This window comes from Phocoena sinus, chromosome 17 (genome assembly GCF_008692025.1).
Source record: "Phocoena sinus isolate mPhoSin1 chromosome 17, mPhoSin1.pri, whole genome shotgun sequence".
NCBI classification, from domain to species: domain Eukaryota; kingdom Metazoa; phylum Chordata; class Mammalia; order Artiodactyla; family Phocoenidae; genus Phocoena; species Phocoena sinus.
In genome coordinates, this window is record NC_045779.1 from 17,893,823 (window position 1) to 17,914,232 (window position 20,410).

At 33.7% G+C, this 20,410-nt stretch overlaps 1 protein-coding gene across 10 annotated transcripts in view; it reads right to left on the reverse strand.

Annotated features, from left to right (window-relative positions):
• Positions 1-20,410, reverse strand: part of STAU2 (staufen double-stranded RNA binding protein 2) — a 313,184-nt gene that overhangs the window by 265,710 nt on the left and 27,064 nt on the right. For 4 of the 10 annotated variants that reach the window (XM_032609768.1, XM_032609767.1, XM_032609766.1 and 1 more), the window contains one exon: positions 1,864-2,023. In XM_032609768.1, coding sequence (XP_032465659.1) covers positions 1,864-2,023 — 160 coding nt within the window. Of the gene's footprint in view, positions 1-1,726; positions 1,785-1,863; positions 2,024-12,431; positions 12,578-17,196; positions 17,327-20,410 lie in introns of those variants that run through there. The other 6 variants (XM_032609764.1, XM_032609769.1, XM_032609765.1 and 3 more) reach the window with 4 other exon arrangements.

Genomic DNA, 20,410 nt, shown 5'->3' on the forward strand with positions numbered 1-20,410 from the left:
CTAGTTTACCTCCGGCTACAACCCTTGGAAGTGGACCTGACCCAAAGCTCAGCACACAACACAAATGGACACTTGTCCTTCTGTCCATGCCAACTGCCGTGCCAATATTCCAGCAGAGGAGGGGGCAACAGCATTCCATGCACGTGTGTTTCTTTTCTTTCTTCACCCGTAAACTATGCCAGTGGTTTCCTAACTGATTTTGCTTTTGGTATTTTCCACCTTCCATTCACATGCCAAACTCAACTTCCTAAACTGCTCTTTTAAACACATCATCCACCTGCTCGTGAAAATTAATCCAAACTATGGATAAAATTTATCTCCTAAAGCTGCAGTCAAGTCCATCACTACCTACTTTCTAACTACAACTCTCGTCTTGTCTCTTACTAGCCACTTAACCTGCTCTAATTAAAAATCGTCTACAAAAAAATTTTTTTTGCAAAACCCATCATCCAGATTCCTGTTCCAATGTCTTTCCTCATCGTATTCCCTCAGCCTGGAATATTCTTTTCTCTCCTCTATACGTACGTGCCTACTCTCTGTTCATGACCTAATATCTCACCTCAACTACTTCAGTCCATGTTTATCATTACTTATAATACCGATGCCTATTATTACTCACTTGGTACTTATTCTTTACCACTGAGAGTTACATGTTTTATGTAAATGACTAAAATCCTCACAGCAAAGGACAATGGTTTATAACTCTTAGATATATTAAAACAAATGCTTAATAGAGGCGGTGGTGGTGTGGTGCTAATGATCAACCAGTAATCTGAAGAGAGTTTTAAAAGTTAAGAAAGTAGACAGTCTCTTACCAGCTTCAAGCTGAATTGGTTTTTTTTATTATAATAATATTTTTGCTTATTTACCCATACTTAATAAATACTGGAATCAGCTGAACAGATGCAAAAGGACTACTACTAGGAAAGTCATGGAGTTCTGGAAAAGGCAGTCCTTGCAAGAGGAGACTGTCTACCTAACACGTGCCATGTGGGAAAGAAGTGTCTGACCTGACTCTGACCATAAGCGTGTGAACTATAATTAAACAGACTACAGAGTCGCTGCCGGCAGGCAAGTATCTTTTTTCACTCCGTCACAAAAGTACTCCATCTAAAGCAGTATCGGTCAGAAGGTAGCCACTTGCATTAATAGGTTAACAGATGAGTAAATGGACATCGGGCTGGCACTAAACTTACGGAACTTCATTAATTTGAGGCTACCAATTCATGCACTGTGTCTGATACAGGTTTGCGCTTCCCAAGAGATAACTGGACACATGTTTTTGGTACTGCATGCAATTAGAACAACTTTTCAAAATTATTCTTAGGAGATTAAAATTAGAACACGCATTTACTTAGCAGTATGTTACACACAGGTGGGTTTTTCGGATTTGTGGGTTTCTTAAACTCCATATGAATGTTCTAAATGTAAATGGCAACCATTTCTACATGAACAAATAAAATAAGATGCTTAGGGCTAATTTTATAATTTTCTATTAAACTAAAATAAAGAATAACTATTTTTAATTATTAAATTATACATTATACATTTAGAAAGAGAAACTGATCATTTCCATCTTTGCTTTAGAAAAAAAACTCAGTCCTATTTTCTGTTCTTTGTATCCAAATGTCTTTTTATCACACATAAAAAGTAAATAATGCACCTTTAGAGTATCCACTAAAGCAAATTTTTAAAATAATTACAATTACCGTCTTCATTCTCTCACCTTCAGTTATTATTTGGCTGTCTTTACCAGCTGTGCTGTCAATACCTGTTGACTATGCAATGGACCTGTATGAAGGAAAATACAGAGAACAGCACATGCAGAAGATGACAACAGGAGGAAACGAGTCAGGGCCATACCTGGGTTATTGTTAACACTGCTTTTGGGCGGCTTCTGAACTGGTTTGGGAAGCGTAGATTCAGTCAAAGCCTTGTTAGCGACAGCCTGCTGGGCCTTCTTTATACTGCTCCCTTCGGATTCCCATGTCTGCTCCCCAAGACTCAGCTGCACTGAGAACATCTTGGAAAAACATACAGAGACAAAGAAAACATTGAAATTTTTCAGGAAATAAAGTGTGCTGTCTGAGAGAAAAACAGATACACCACAGAATCAAAATTTTAGAGCTAGAGTTGAGCTTACAGATCATTTGCAACAAAAATCTTATTCTAACTAGTGAACAAATTTTAAGAGATTGTGCCAAATTCTGTTCTATCCAAAGGCTTAACGGCAGCTCTAAGTGTACATGTTGGGTAGAATGTATCAAGAGGAAATCGCTTCCCTAAATGGAATCATACTGTTAATGTCAGTCAGTCTTCAAAAAAGTAGAATAAGAACAAAGAGTAAGAGAAACTATACGAGAATCCAAAAGGTCCTGTCTCTGTAACTTTTACAAAATCTAATTCCTTAAACTTTATATCTAGCACAATCTAGTCAGTGAGTCAGGAAATCCTATTAAATATTCTGTCATCAAGGAACTCTCAATCCTCCACAACCAACCTTTAACCAGTCACCAAATTCAGTCAATTTTAACCTCATGAATATTTCTCAAATCTCCTTCCTCTCTCTGCCAGTGACACTGCTACACTAGATGTATCTTAGCTTAGATATAACAACCTCCCAACTGACTGCTGTTAAATCGAACTATCTTTTGAAGACTCAAATCCAACTGCATCACTCCAAACAACACCAGGTTAAAAACCTCTGATTGTTCCCCTTGTAACATGACACAAAGGAGCTACCTGTCCATCTTCATTTCACACCCACCCCTCCCCTTGCACATCCTAACATTCCATTTACACTGGATTTCCATATGCATCCAAAAACCTATTGTTCACTTTTAAAATTTAGGATGTTACAGGATACACATACAATCTGCTGTTTTACTCCACAGACAGCTTACTACTTTGTAGGAATACAAGGTATGAACCTCAAAATACTTATTAATTATGAAGAAGTAAATGTCTTTGCAGGAAAGAAATCAGGTAGAAAATACCTTTAACAACAGAGTGATTAAAGTTAGCATCATCAATAATCATTCAAAGGGACATCGTGTGCCTCCTGGTTTGATCCAATGAGAAGTATGTAACATTCTTGGCTAAAAATGTTTACCCTGAATCTAATCATAGAGAAACAATCAGGCAGATCTGGGTTATGGTATATTCTATAAGACAACTGACCTAAACTCTTCAAAACTGTCAATATTATGAAAGAAAAAACCAAACAAAAGAATGCATGGGGGCTGTCCTAGTTTAAAGGATGCTGAAGAGACATGATGAGGTGTAATAAAGTACAATGTATGAATCCTGACTGGATTCGTACTGGGAAGAAAAGTATAAAGGGCATTTAGAGGACAACCAGGGAAATTTGACTATAGACTATAATATACTAAACAAACTCAGTCAAGTTTAAATTTCTTGAGTGATTATAGTACTATGGTTATGAAGAAGAATGTTTTTGGTCTTACAAGATAGATATACAAGTATTTAAGGATAAAATGTCATGATGGTTGAAATTTATTTTCAAATTGTTCAAGGAAAAAGTATGTATTTATACAGAAGGAGCAAGAAAAGAAGTAAATGTAGCAATGCAGTAAATAACTGAATGATTAGTAAATCTGAAAGATCCATTATACTGCTCTTTCAATTTTTCCTGTAGGTTTTCAATTTTTCAAAATACAGAGTTGAAAGTATTTATAAGCATTTGAAATTCAAAATATGTACATAACTATTAAAAGTGAATAATTTTTCTTTTATTCTGATTCAGTTTAAAATTTTTACCTAAAACATATCTTTAATTCATTGACCCTCGATTTTAAAATGATTTTTCAATGACTAGGTCTTTTGGCTTTCAACTTACAGTATATAACAAAGAACTCTGCCACAAAGAATACATTATCTCTCCCATTCTCCTCCAAATCAGTTCATGCTCCAGAATGTTCCATCCATTATTCTTCCATTAATTCAGGTTCAAAACCTCAATAGCTTCTTTGTTAATCCTTGTTTTCCCAAGACTTATTTAACAACACCTCAAAACTGTTCTTTGCTATTTCTGTTGTCACCACCTTAGTCTAAAGCCCCTATAAACTCAGATTTCCTGCCTCCTAATCTTCCAGATGTCATCACTTTCCCAGTCTCACTGGCCAGACACCTTTGAATGGTCTTCCTTGCCTGCTCCATTTCTCTCTGTATTCTCCCCTGCATCCAGTTGATTCAACTTCAAAAATATTTTTCAGATCTGGCCTTTCTTTGTAACGTTTTCCAATATCTTAGTGAAGAGTATCAATGTATCCCTCTCCTAAATTACTGTAAGACCATCCTAATATCACTCCTTTAACATAAGACTTTCCCATTCAAACTATCCTTCTTAGGAATTCCCTAGTGGTCCAGTGGTTAGTACTCCGTACTTTCACTGCCAAGGCCTGGGTTTGATCCCCGATTGGGGAACTAAGATCCCACAAACCGCGCCATCACCAACATGAACACTCTATAAAATGCAAATGCATCCAAGTCAATCCTCTGCTTTTCTGAAACCTCTTAAGAATCCTACTACATTGTACACCTAAGACTAATACAACATTTTATGTCAATTATATCTCAATAAAACTGGAGAGAGAAAAAAGAGTCCCACTACAATAAAAATTTTATAATTTTGAGTAGGACTCCTGGGACATACTGTTTATGAGCTGAAGTCACAATCCACCATTTACTATGTGTAACATTAGGGAAGTTAATTCTTTCCCTCTGTTTTCTTACTTCTTTAGTGAAAGTGGGCTAATAAGAACACAGAGAATGGTTATGAAAATTAAAACAAAATTGTGTAAATGCCTCCATGTGAAATGTAGAGATTGTCAAACTGGATTAAAAAAAAAAAAAAATCCAACTGTATGCTACCCTAAACTATAAAGACACAATGGGATAGAAAAAGCAATGGGATAGAAAAAACTTTATCATGATAACATAAAGCAATGAAAGGTCAGAATGGTTATATAAATATCAGACAAAGTAGATTCCAGAGCAAAGACTACTACCAGTGATAACAAAGGTCATTTCATAACGATAAAGAGGCCAGTTAATCAAGAAGAGGATTAACAATCCTAAACACTTGGGCTACTAATAACAGAGTTTCAAAATACATGAAGCAAAAACTAACAGAACTGCAAAGAGAAATAAAGAATCCACAATTAAAGTCAGAGATTCAACACCTCTCTCCCAATAATTGATACAACAATGACCAAGCAGACAATCAGGAAGAATACAGTAGACCTGAACAACACTATCAACCAACATAACCTGACTGCAATGTTTTTAAAGCATCTACCCAAGAAGAACAAATATACATTTGTTCTCAATTTCTCACAAAAAATTTACCAAGACAGACAAGATTCTGGACCATAAAACAAGTCACAACAAATTCTAAGGAGTCAAGTGATGAACAGTACGCTCTCTGAACACAATGGAATTAAATTAGAAAATAAGAACAGAAAGATCTCTGGAAAATCTCCAAATATTTGGAAACTACATAACACATTTCTAAATAACCTATGGGTAAAAGAAGAAACCAAGGGGAAAATAGAAAGCATTTTAAACTGAATGAAAGTGAAAACTCTACATTTCAAAAGATGACACTGCTAAAACAGTACTAAAGGGAAATTTCTAGCACTAAATGCCTACACTAGAGAAGAAGTAAGGTCTCAAATAAGTTAACTTCAGCTTTAATCTGAAGAAACCAGAAAAAGAGTAACTCGAACCTGAAGTAAATAGGAAAAAACGTAATAAACATAAAAGCAAACGTAAGAAAATAAATATAGAAAAATAATAGAGAAAAAAAAATCAATAAAACCAGAAGCTGGTACTTCTCAAAGATCAATAAAATTTGTAAACCTCTGTGCAGACTCATCATGAAAAAAAGATAAGACACAAATTACCAGTATCAGGAATGAGAGAGGTGACATCACTACAGATTCTTAAAATATTAAAAAGAAACAAGGGAATATTTTTTAACAACTTTATGCCAATAAACTCAACAACATAAGTTCTTAAAAGCCACAGTTACTAAAGCTCATTCAAGAAGAAACAGGTAACCTGAACAGCATTATACATGTTAAGGAAATTCAATCTGTAATTAAAATCTTTCCACAAAGAAAACTCCAGGCCCAGATGGTTTTGATGATAAATTCTACCAAACATTTAAGGAAGAAATAATGCCAATTTACAAAAACTCTTCCCAAAACTTGAATCAGAAGGAACACCTCTCAACTTATTCTACGAAGCTAGCATTACCTTGATACCGAAACTAGAATAAGATACTACCAGGGAAAACAAAATAAAACTACACACCAATACCTCTCATAAAGATAAACATAAAAATCCTGAACAAAATATTAACAAATAGAATCTATCAATATAGAAATGAGATAATACTTTATAACCAAGCATTTTATCCCAGGAAGGCAAGGGTTTATTCTACATTTCAGAGTCAGTCAATGTAACTCACAATACTAAGATATTAAAAATGGAAAAATTTTTTTTAAAAAAATGGAAAAATCATATGACCATCTCAATCAATGTAGAAGAACCATATGACAAAAACCAACATCTATTCATGTTAAAACTCTCAGCAAAAAAATAATAATAAAAAAATAAAATAAAGAAGAATTTCCTCAATCTGATTAAAGGCATCTACAGAAAAAGCTACATCTAACATCAAAATTAATGAAGAAAAACTGAATGACTGCCCATAAAGTCAAGTTAAGAGATATCTGCTCTCACTACTTTTATTCAACATTGCACTGTAAGTTCTAGACAATGCAATTAGGCAAGAGAAATAAATAAAAGACATTCAGATTAGAAAGTAAGATTTAAAACTGTCTTTATTTACAAATAGCTTGTGGGACACCGACCAGAATCTTAAAAAAAAAAAAGAAAGAAAAAGGCTACTAGAACTAGTAAGTGAGTTTAGCAAGACTGCAAAATGCTAGATCAATATAGACAAATCAGTGTAATTTTGAAGCAGACTCACAGATATAGAAAACAAACTAGTGGTTACCAGTAGAGAGGGGGGTAGGGGTAATGTAAGGATGGAGAAGTGGAAGGTACAAACTACTGGGTGTAAGATAGGCTCAAGGATGTATTGTACAACATGGGGAATATAGCCAATATTCTGTAATAACTGTAAATGGAAGTAACCTTTAAAATTGTATTAAAAATTTTTAGAAAAAAAATTTTAATGTAACATAAAAGTAATCTGATATATTTCTCTCTCCTAAATTCTTAGGCACTATGCAGATTCCCTATATTAGAGAGGCAGTTATTTTTAGCACTATTTCACAGTATCAAATAAAGTTAACCTACAATGGAAAAAGTAGGAATTTTCTGATTTCTGTATTTGCACTTTTATTCTACATACTCATATGTGTATATTTATACACAAATGTTATACATATATTTCAATGCTTTAATATGTATAAAATAAAATATATAAAACATAAAAATATCAGTGTATTTTTATATACTAGCAATTCTTAATAAGAATTATAAATTGAAATTTGAAAAATACCACTTAAAATAGCATCAAAAATATGAAATAGAGATAAACCTAAAGATGAGAAATACCTGTCCACTGAAAACTACAAAATATTGTTGACAGAAATTAAAGAATATCTAAATAAATAAGAGATACTCTGTTCATAGGTTAGAAGACTCAGTTTTTCTAACATGTTAATTTCCCCCAAATTGAGCTATAAATTAATTGCAATTCTATTCAAAATCCCAGCAAGGTGCTTTATAGAATGGACAAGCTGACTTTAAAATTCATATGAAAATGCAAAGGATGTTGAATAGCCAAAACAACTCTGAAAATGAAGAACAAAATTAGAGGGCTGGTACTACCAGATTATAAAGCTACAGTAATGAAAACAGCATAGTATTTGCATAAAGATAGGAAAATAGACCAACAGAACAGAACAGAGTCCAGAAATAAACAAACATATATATGGACAGCTGATTTTTGACAAAGGTGCCAAGGCAATGCAGTAAGAAAAGGAAAATCTCTTCAACAACTGGACATCCATATGCAAAAAAAAATATATATATATATATATCTTGCTCCATAACTCATCATATACAAAAATTAACTCAAACTGGCAATTAGACCTAAATATAAGATCCAAATGTAAAAACTTAAACTATATAACATCCAGAAGAAAGCACAGAAGAAAATCTTACGACCTTTAATGGGGCAAAGATTTCTTAGATATAATACCAAAAGCAAAATCTGTGAGAGAACAAATGGATAAACTGGAGTTCATCAAAATTAACAATTACTGCTCTTCAAAAGACAATGTTAAAAAAAGATAAGCCACAAAGAAGCAGAAATAATTGCAAAGCACATATCTAATAAAGGACTTGAATCCAGAGTATACAAAGAGAGGCATCGCAGAAAACAGCAGAGTAGAAAGCTCCAATAAGGAACAGTGTCTGTCATATTATAAATATTCAATAGACATTTTACCAAGGATTTTTTAATCCTATATACAACTAACATGCAATGAGACAATTATCTGGGTACCTCCATCATCAACATAATTGCTGAAAATTTACAAATCATCATTCCATTATACTACACTAGAATAGGTATCATAGTTCTCAAATTACAGATGAGAAAGCTGAGATTCTAAATTAGTTTTTCAAGGCCACACAAGCTGGATAATGCAGGGCAAAGATCACGCTTGGGAAATCTAGCAAGAATTTTTAAAAAAAAACAAGAAAAACAAAACACTTCACTTCAAGGCCACTGGGTAATACTGCCTCCCTCAGTGATATCTATTCCAAAGTAAACGTTCTCAAAGTGTCAGTACGAGAGCAGCTTTCTTAACACTTAGCCGTGCACATACACAACTCATCAAAATAGGGAAATAAAGTAAAAAAAGAAAATACCACTTTATGTTATTCATGGCTCTCTTCCTTATACTCTATAATAACCTTCTGAGATTTGAGAAAATCAAAACAATTCATAGGAAAAATAAAGAACTGGATTTAGGTACTTAAGAGATACAGCAATGTCATAGTAATTCACGTTAATACAAGGTATAACAAATTACTTCAGAGTTCCATTAAAAAGTGAGTATAAAAACAAAAGGGGACAAGGCAAACATTAAAATATTTTTTATTTAGGGCTTCCCTGGTGGCGAATTGGATAAGAATCTGCCTGCCAATGCAGGGGACACAGGTTCGATCCCTGGTCCGGGAAGATCCCACATGCCGCGGAGCAACTAAACACATGCACCACAAATACTGAGTCTACACTCTAGAGCCCGCGAGCCACAACTACTGAAGCTCACGTGCCACAGCTACTGAAGCCCGCATGTCTAGACCCGGTGCTCCGCAACTAGAGAAGCCACAGCAATGAGAGGCCCGAGCACCACAACAAAGAGTAGCCCCCGCTCACCGCAACTAGAAAAAGCCTGTGCGCAGTAACGAAGACCCAACGCAGTCAAAAATAAATAAATAAATAATTTCTTAAATATATATATATCTTTTATTTAATAGTCACACATCAAAAGTTGTACAAGTTGTTCACATTCTGTAAGACTCAATGGAGGAAAGAGGAAAGCATGTAGATAGATCACTACCTCCCATGAAGTATGTATAAGAAGACAATTCTATACCACCCTGAAGACATTAATCTCTATCCTGTGTTTCTCAACTCTGGATGCACATCTGGGTCATTTGAGAGCTTTAAAAAAATCCTGATGTCTAGGCTTCATCCAAAACCAATTAAATTAGAATTTCTGGGAGTGAGACTCAGGCGTAAGTATTTTTTAAAGCTCCCTTGGTGATTCCAATGAAAAGCCAAGGCTGAAAACCACTACTCTAAGTGTGTGTGTATGTGTGTGTGTGTGTGTGTGTGTGTGTGTGTGTGTATGTATAAAATATATATGTGTATATATGGAAATTGCCATATAACTGGTTGATGTCCCAAGAAAATTAATGAGTTGGGCCTAGGTTTAAATTTTTCATGCCAGAGATAATCATTTATTTCATTAAAATACAGTTTATATCTCACTTAAAACCACTGGTAGACATGCATAAATGCAAAGGACTTTGCTTCCCACAAAAAGGATCCAGACCTAGCCAATTAATATTAACAATAATTATTAATTAATATTACTTAGACTCATTAAATACTATCTTTCATTCAAGAATATGCTAATTATTCTAGTACTCACTCTTTAAAAATGAGCAACAGGCTAAATGGTGTGGTCTATGACCAAAACACCCAGAGCAGTAGGTGTAGGTTGGCAAAGGGATCTCTAGATCTCCTTAAAACCCAAAGGAATCTGGGACTGTCTAGAAAAAAGAATGTGGACCACAACAAACCTGGTGCATTAGAAGGGGAATTTAATGACACAGAAGAAACTTAAGGGAGGGGAGGGGAGAGAAAGCTGGAGGAATGACCTTGAAAAGGTGAGAAGGAAGGGTTGGGATTTAGTACAGAAATAGAGGGGTTGGCCTCTACAAGTCGTTCATCCGTAACTCAGAAGGGAAGCAGAGTTGGGATTTGGGTTGGGATTTTGCTAAGCATGTACTAACCAAGGGGGGAAGAGAGTTGAGGGTACATACAAAGCATATGGAATTTAAGCTAGATAAACATGTGAGGACTGAGGGAAGTAAGTAATAGTAAAACGGTGGTGGAATCAATGGATCCGTGGTGTGAAAGGACTATTGAAGTCAGACTACTAGAGGGAATGAAGTAGGTGTCAGAGACGAATGAATGCTTGAGATTATAATTATGGAGGCTCTTGCAGTTATTGGTAATGAAAAAAATCAAGAATGTGATCACAGGAATGAGTGGCTGAAGGAGAGTGGAAGACAACATAATTGAAGACATGCAAGAAACTGAAATGTCAGCATGTTGGAACAACCATCATTTAGACAATGATATCATCAAAAATTAAAACAGGATGAGTATTGTAGAGAGTGAAAGTGAGCCGTGAGAAATGTGATGGAATCACCCAGAGGTCAGCAAATAACTACCGTGATGTTACACTGGGGGTCAGTCTATTAACATGAAATTCAAACCTGGGGGTCTATCTCAAGGAAGAACACCTGGAATTGGCCATGAGAAGCAAAGAGGACACATACTACAGGAACCATGAGCTGTAGAAGAATAAAATATTTCTTACCCTAAATAAGCTCAGTCTCATACAATAATAATGACCAACAAATACCATGGTACCACAGCACAGTAATGACTACAACTAAGAAAGTCGGAACCTGCTGGAGGCCCAGCGGAAGGAGAAGAGAAGTTTCACAAAGGTTTGAAAGATGTGAGATGTGTGTTCAAACCTGACAGATGTGAAAAAACATAAGATATTATAAGAAATGAAAACAGTTCAACATGATTAAGGACAGAAAGAATGAGTATGAAATAGATATGATTAACGGGAATGGAAGAGGATCAGGGTATAAGACTAGACAGGTAGACCAAGGCCACTACCTTTTTCTCTGAACAAAAAATATTATGAACAAATTAAAGTGCTGCCCAGAAATCCTTCATAAAAGCCTCTAATATGGAATAAAATTGATGGATTTCAGTTTCATCTTATTTTCCTTACTTTGAAGGAGATGCTAGAAATAATAATCCTGTGCTTTATGAAGATTAACCAACTTTTAGAGAATCAATTGCTTCCACACTGTACACAAAAATTTATAATCATTATCATAATCTCCAATATCCAAGATTAAAAATGTGCCAAGGAAATTTGTGCACAACTGAGTTTTTAAAAACAGATTAATAGAGCTCAAACATAAATGCATCAGTCATAGATTTCTTTGCAACATGTATACGTAAAAACATATATGTATGAGGCTATATAAAAATATAAATCAATTTTCCATTTAAAAGAATATTATAACTGAATACATAGATAACAACAAAACTGGTATATACAAGTTTTATAAATGGTGAATCTTAAAATTAAAAATCATATTGGAAAAGACATCTCACTAAGTAACGTTGTTGTATTTTACTCTGTATCCATTTTTCTGTTAGCAGTTACTACGTAATGGAAAAAGCACAGTATTTGGGAGCCACAGAATACATGTTCAAGCGCTGGCACTGGCACTCATGAACTATAAAGCAAGTTACTAAACTTTTCCGTGCCTGAGTTTCTTAAAAGGAAATCAAAAATCCATGTCTCATGTGGTTTCATTAAGGTTTTTATGAAGTATTGTCTGAAAGAGCTCTGTAAACCATAATGAGCTAAAAAATTGTTTAGTTACAGAGTGCAAAATATTTTTAATAGAGAACTAAGAGCCTTTACGCCATCCACTACCCCCTCCCCCCAAAAAAGCACAATTAAAACCTGAGATGATAAATCTGATAGACTTTGATAAGCATGTCTCACCACCTCTCTTCAAAACCTTACCTTCGAATGAGCAGGCCCTCTTTCTTTCAGAAGTTTATACTGGGGTTGGACTCTATTGAAACGGGCTAACTCATTTACCAGACACATTGGAGTTTTCTCTTTGGGGTTTGCCATTTTATCTTGGAGAGAAGCTGTAAATAAAAAGGCTGTAAAGTTTTTGTGAAGAACGACTTTACAAAATGGAAGAAAAACTAGTTTTGAATTTTTTAGATTGAAATCAGATCGTATATTTGGATTAAATTATTTTCATGAATTTTATACAAAAATTTCAAATCACCTAAAGTCTTCCATTACATGCAACAGAAACATGTATCACATTTTAAACAATAAATTAAGGTAACTTTTTTCCTAAGTACCTAAATTGCTCTCTATACATATATATGATAACAGCATGCTTAAAGATTTAAAACAATATAAGATATAATAATTTTTAATTGATCCTGTAACTTTCCTTTCCTCTCAAGAAATTTTAGCATAAACACATAATTCTTATTCTTATTGCTATGAAACTAAATTTTATCTGCTTTTTCATCATTGGATCTTTCTTTTTTTCCTTCTCATTCTGAAGGAACATATTAATTGAAAAAGCTCTAGACTTGGGAATCAAGTCCTAAGTTTAATTACTAGCTCTCCCAACTATGGTGTTTTAGTAACTTTTTCTTTTTTTAATGAAACTTTGAAAAGAAATAGAAACAATAATTTAACAAATGACCATGCCCTTATCACCCAGAACTGAAATTAACACTTTCTATGTTTGCTTTGTCTTACTTTAAAAAAAAAACAAAAAAAAGAAAAAACAGTATTACATTCCAGTTAAGTTCCCTTTATCGTTTCCAGAAACTACCACTATGTGAATTTAAAATATATCCCTCCAGGATATTCTAAAATACATTTATATGAATGCATGCATATCCATGAAAAAATACACAGTCTTGATATATGTAGTTTTAGAGTTCACATAAATAGAAATATAATAAACATATCATTTTCACTATTTTCTTCACTCTTCATTATGTTTTAGAGTTAACTTACATAGATCCAGTGCATTACTTTTAACTGCTGTATAATTTCCATCACAATATTTTATCATAAATTTTTTAATCTTCTCCCTACTGATAGTAGACATTTAGGTTGTTTCCAATTCTTCACTCTTACAAATTAAAACACGCTAGCAAACAGCACTCAGAAGGAATGTACCAAATTAGCTTCCCCTGGCAGCATGAGAATTACCATTTCCCTTCAACCTTGAAAACATGCAGTATAGTCAGATATTTTAATCTCTGACAATCTGATATTTGACAAAACTTTGTTTTTGATCATTTGGGTTTCCTCTTCTGGGAACGGCTTCTGTCCTTTTTTCTACTGATTATTTTATGCATAATATCAATCTTTTATGGTCTGGGCCTTTTCTGCCTCAAGAAATCCTTCCCTAACCTGAAATGTCTTAATAATTTTTACTTAAATTTACTAAGCCTACTATTCTTTATCTATAAAATAAGGGTAATAATCTATCCTACTTAACTAACTCACAGATTGTTATAAGGTTAAGATTTTTAAATGCATGGTACTTTAAATTCTACCACAATTTTTATTACAGCTTCAGAATATTTTCCTAAGACTACAGTATTTTATCCTATATTTTTCCTTCATTTCATTTACAGACGTATTTAACTGCTTTTTAGTTTTTCTTTCATCTCCCATTAATCAATGTTAAAAAACACTTTAAAACCCAAGCATAAAACATGCAAATGGATTACTTCCTGCTCAATTAAACTGTAGTCACAATATATAGGGAATACATTAATAAATGGAAATAGCTGATTTTAGGAACTTCATCTATAAACTTTCTATGGCAAGATTTAATGTAGAAAATAGTAATCTTTTTAATACTTTTAATTAACTTTTTAATACCCTCTACAGGACTAATAATTTGGTACAATAACTTGATCACAATCATTATGATTAAGAAATTATTTTATAACAATACTACACAAATACCTAATAAGGCATAAGTTTAAAAAAGAAAATCTAAGCAATCAACTGTAGGACCAATACAGCTGACAGCTAATTCTACAATTAAACCAGTCCAAGTGGCTTACAAACCAAAAATAAATAAATAAATAAACCTAGTAATTATTACTTCTTGGAACAGCACAAAAAAGGCAAAGAATATTAGTCAAGAGAGGTTGAAGAAATCTGCATTTTACTTATTCCATTGTATATCATTCAAATAAACATTTTATAAACTGTACCAGAAAGTCAGTCATTACATAAAATATAAGGTGACCTGGTACTATAATCAATTTTGGTCCTTGCATACTATGGCATTAAATACTCAAGTACAGTAGACAACACAGCTACCTGAATATCAAAAAGCAAAAGAAGAATGAAAATGAGAAAATACTGAAGTCTAGTAAAAATGAGTCAATTTTGCATAACACTAAAATAGCATTTATACTGCTACTATAACAATTTTCATAACTTAGTAATGCTGCATATTCATCTATTATGATGGAAAAAATATTAGGAGCATAGCAAGAACAATGTGACATAAAATATAACAATTTTATATTTTACAGTATAAAAATTAATAGCCTAGGATTTAAATATGTTTAAATGTCATTAAATTAAAATGATAAGTTTATAGCTCTGTAAACTTGGTAAGAAAATCTGATCTAAATTCTTTAAAGGAAAGTGCTAATAACACGGTATTCAACTTATATTCCATTAATTCTAACTTTCTGCTTCATAAAAATAACATGAATCCAATAATGGACTCATGGAATCCATTAAGGAAATCCCACAATGGATTTAACGTGTGATTTAAGTTTTGGTGTGAAAGGTGTGCAAAATACATGTAAGATCTCACTTTGATAAAACTTTATAACTAAAACCCAAACATTTAAACTTGGTAAATTTAAAAATAATTAGTTCTAGTTCATGTTTTATTTTACAAAATGATTAAAATTTTATTTTCCATAGTTGTTCCTCTATTCAATCTGAAATCTTATTAACTACTTGACAGAGATCAATGGTAGAGCAGTAATATCAAAATTAAACCAAAAAAAAAAAAAAATTAAACCAAAATTTTGACAAAATATCCACAAAATTACAAAACAAATTGGTCTATAAAAATTGGGATCTATCGGGCTTCCCTGGTGGCGCAGTGGTTGAGAGTCCGCCTGCCGATGCAGGGGACACGGGTTCGTGCCCCGGTCTGGGAAGATCCCACGTGCCGCGGAGCGGCTAGGTCCGTGAGCCATGGCCGCTGAGCTTGCGCGTCCGGAGCCTGCGCTCCGCAACGGGAGAAGCCACAACAGTGAGAGGCCCGCGTACCGCAAAAAAAAAAAAAAAAAAAAAAAAAAAGAAGTTGGGATCAACTTAATTTATATATTACTTTTTAGAAAAGTCAACAAGTACAAAAAGTGAGAAATATGTACACTGTTGCATAAGTATACATTGTCAAGAGACTTAAGAATGTCCTCAATGAAGCTATTTTGAAACAGGCTTCAAGTCAATTTGGTGGCTGGAATAATAGATACCTACTTAGAAGTAAATAAAATTAATGATAATGAATTTCACAATTCTAAAACTTTGCTTTTGAGAGAACAAATGCCATCTATTTAAGAACCTGTTTTGGATATCTCTGCCACTGATTGATATCTACGTAACCTTGAGAAAGTACTCAAATCTCACTTTCCTGGACAGTAAAACAGAAACAATAGTTGTGTTTATATTAGTGGACTATGGTATTGGTTGAATGAAATGACATAAGATACTGTTAACAATAAGAATGCATTATTATTCTGCTTATAAGTAATCTGTTAAAGCACACTATCATCAAATATGCATACAGAGATACTTTATAAACTTTTTTCATGGCTTCCTAAGTTAAAATATTCTGAGTTAAAATGTTCGTTAGGATACGTTGATTTTATTCATACAAATATACTTCTTTAATGTATTTATTATTTTTTCGACTTACTATAACATATTAAGTTTGTTTCCACTGAAAAATCCCCAAGTGTGATATAAATTACATTTAAGATTTCTCATGTTTTTGTTAGGGAATATTCTACCTTTGTTGATATAAAATTTGTTTACATGTAACTCTCCCTAACTTTGATACGTAACACTGGTAAAATAGCTTTTCATAATAACAGGATCTGTACCCTCAGCAAAACAGAGACATAAATCTTTTCAGATAGATTGTTTTTATATCTTTATAGAATGTCCTGGACTCTGTGGGACTTGAATCTTCAAAATATACCAAGATAATACAGTTCACAGTTTTCAATTAACAGGCAAAATCCCTGTTCCAAAGGAGCTCAGAGTCTGGTTGAAAAACAGACACATACAAGAAACAAATACGCTAAACTACAACATGAAAAGTTCTATAGTAAGGCTGTTAGAAGGGACTCCTTAGGTGAACGGGGTGTTGCAAGGTACGGTTCAAGAGGTGCTGATTAGATTAGTTAAGGAAAGTAGGCATTCACCAAGTTAGCAAGGAAGAAAGAGAGAAAGACAGTCCAGGCTTTTCCAGAGCACACATGCAGGAGAAAGCGCAATAAACACATCACATTCTGGCAAATTCAAGTAGATCATTAGCAGACTATAAATGCAGAATAGGATACAGCAGAAAAAACTGTGTGACCAGAATCCACCAAAACACCAAGTTTCCTAAGCCAGAACTTAGAGTAGCAACATTTTTAAGGTAGTTAAATCATGGCCAGAGCTGTTGCTAGTAAATCATAGTCTACCTCACCTGCCGAGCCAAGTATCTCCACAGAAGAATCCGTTTCCATCCCTGGTCACAGAAAATGACTTGGACACAGTTTCTATGTCTCTTTGCTGGCTCCCCTTTCCCTATTCCCTGCTATTGGAAGGGACTCTTCCTAATTCCCAAGTAAAATAAAAAGAAAGAAAACAGAGTCAAAAAAGCAAGGAATTTACCTTCCACAGGTTCTTGCCTTCTAGCAGAAATATAACTGTCTGTCCATAGCTGTAACTAAAACAACCCTTATAACTTCAAATTAGACCATAACCTAAGGTAGTCCAAGCAAAATCACCACCCAAGGATCAAACTGCTCTATTATAATTGTGTTAATTAAGAAAAATTAAAGTTCCTATCTCATATAGACACAAAAATAAATTCCAAAAGTATTCAAATGCAGAATATAAAAATATGACAAAAGCACAAGAAAACTTGGCTAAATATTTGTCATAATCCTGTAACATAGAAGGCTTTTCTAGATAAGAAACCTAAAAGACATAATGGGATAAACTGACAGATTTAACAACACAAAAAATGTAAAACCTCTATAGAGCAGAACACACCATGAATGACACTAAAAAACAGTCAACAAACTAGGGAAGAAATACTTGTAACGTGAAGAAAAACTGAAGAGGATAAAAATAAAATCCATAAAATATGAAGATGACATAAATCAATTTTTTTTAAAAATCCAACAGAATCTAAGGAAACTTATAATAATAAAGATCTTTATTATTCATCAAAAAAAAAATCCAACAGAAAAAAATGCACAATCAATTCATATAATGTATTGAGTAAACACATCTGTTCAAAAAGCTAGTGTTTAAAGAAATAAAAATTTGAATTCCAAAATTTGAAATGAGATATAATTTACCCCATAAGACTGATAAAATGAAAAAAAATCATATAAGTACTGACAAGGATGTGTGAAAATGGGTGCAAATTCTATCGATACAAACATAAATAAGTACACATTTTTGGCAGGCAATCTGGGAATATTGATTAAAGTTTTTCAATTGCATCTATCTTTAAAACAGAAACTGTACGTCTAGGTAATTCATACTGCAGGAAGACTAGCATAAGATAAACAATGACAACCTACATAGCAAGACTAATTGCAAGAGCTATAAACAACCTAAATATTTATCCATCAATAATTGACTGGCTACCTAAGCTACAATGGACTATGCAGCTTTGAAAAAAGAATGATGTAGTGACATGGGAAAACATTACAAAATGTTGAATGAAAAAAGCTGTAACAGCTCATTGTCTAATCTTATTTTTATTTTCTTTAAATCAAACGTGCATGTATTAAAGAAGCGGGACTGGCAGCAGGGGGGTGTTCACTTTCTGCTTTGAAGTACTGCATTGTTTCACCTTTTTGTTTTTACTTTTTTTGAATATGCATAACTTTTATACCTAAAAAATTATTCTACAAAGCCATACCAAATGCTGTAAACAGTTTACAGTGTTAAGTCTTAGACTCTTAATTACTGTTGTCCTTTCTAAAGTATGTACCAAGGTTCTGACAGAAAGATGCTCAAGGACTTGATTCAAAGCAGCCCATAGTGTCATGCCTACAATCTCTGACTTTTCCAAGTGAAGCCACCTTGGGATTTAAACACTGCTAAAACATAGTATGGCCTTACCAACATTTGGTACGGTCAGTCTCCTTAACTCTAGCCATTCTAATAGGTGTGCAATGGTATCTCATTGTGGTTTTAATTAGCATTTCCGTCAAAACTAATAACGTTGAGCATCTTTTCATTTGTTTATATGTTATCTACATTATATACATATATATATATATGAAGTACAGTGTCTATCTGAATATTTTTAATTAGGTCATTTCTTTTTCTTATTGTTTTATCTGAAATTCTTTGTATATTCTAAATACAAGTCATTAATCAGAAATATGCTTGGCAAAAAATTTTTCCCAGTATGTGGTGTCTCTTTTCTTTTTTTTTAACATATTTATTGGAGTATAATTGCTTTACAGCGGTGTGTTAGTTTCTGCTTTATAACAGAGTGAATCAGTTATACATATACATATGTTCCCATATCTCTTCCCTCTTGCATCTCCCTCCCTCCCACCCTCCCTATCCCACCCCTCCAGGAGGTCACAAAGCACCGAGCTGATCTCCCTGTGCTATGCAGCTGCTTCCCACTAGCTGTCTACCTTACGTTTGGTAGTGTATATATGTCCATGTCTCTCTCTCCCTCTCTCCCTCCCTCCCTCCCTCCCTCTCTCTCTCTCTCTCCCTCCCTCCCTCCCTCTCTCTCTCTCTCACTCTCTCTAGCTTTGTCACAGCTTACCCTTCCCCCCACCCATATCCTCAAATCCATTCTCTAGTAGGTGTGGCGTCTCTTTTCATTCTCTTACCAAGTCTTTCAAAGAGCAGACTTTAATTTTAATAATGTCTAATGTATCCATTTGTTCAGTTATAGATTGTGCTTTTGGTGTTGTATCTAAGAAATCATTACCTACCTGAGGTCTCAAAGATTTTCTCCTGTGTTTTCTTCTAGAAGCTTTAGGTTGCAAAGTTAGGTCTCTGAACCATTTTGAATTAATTTTTCTACATGGTGCAAAGTATGGATTAAATTTCAGTTTTTGTATATTGATATCCAATGTTCAAGCACTATTGGTGGAAAAGGCTATATTTTTCCCACTGTATTGCTTTTGTGGTTTTGTCAAAAATCAGTTATCTATATGTAAGTATGTTTATTTCTGGACTACCTATTCTGCTTCATTGATCTGTCTGTCCATTTTTATGCAAATGCAATTTTTACCATAGCTTTAGAAAAATTCTTGAAATTAGGCAGTGTTGGCTCCCCAGTACTGTTCTTTTTCAAAGTTGTTTTAGATATTCTAAGTTCTTGCAATTCCATGTGAAATTATTTTAGGCAAAAATGCCTTCAAGGATTAGAATAGAATTCCCCTGAATTTACAGATTAATGTGGTGAAATTATAACAAAGTTGAGCCTTCCAACTTGCGTACATGACATAGAGTCAATTCTCATTATTGGGATGATGATATCTCAATGATAGCTATGTTTTTTAATGTTCCTGCAAACAGTGAACTATCAAATACTGAATCACTGCTTCTGAGGAAATAAAAGGTTAGGTTCCTGTAAGCCCTTGGTCATAACATTTTTGTTAGTCAATTAATAAATAACACTGTTTTATGTGTGTTTCTGGCTAAAA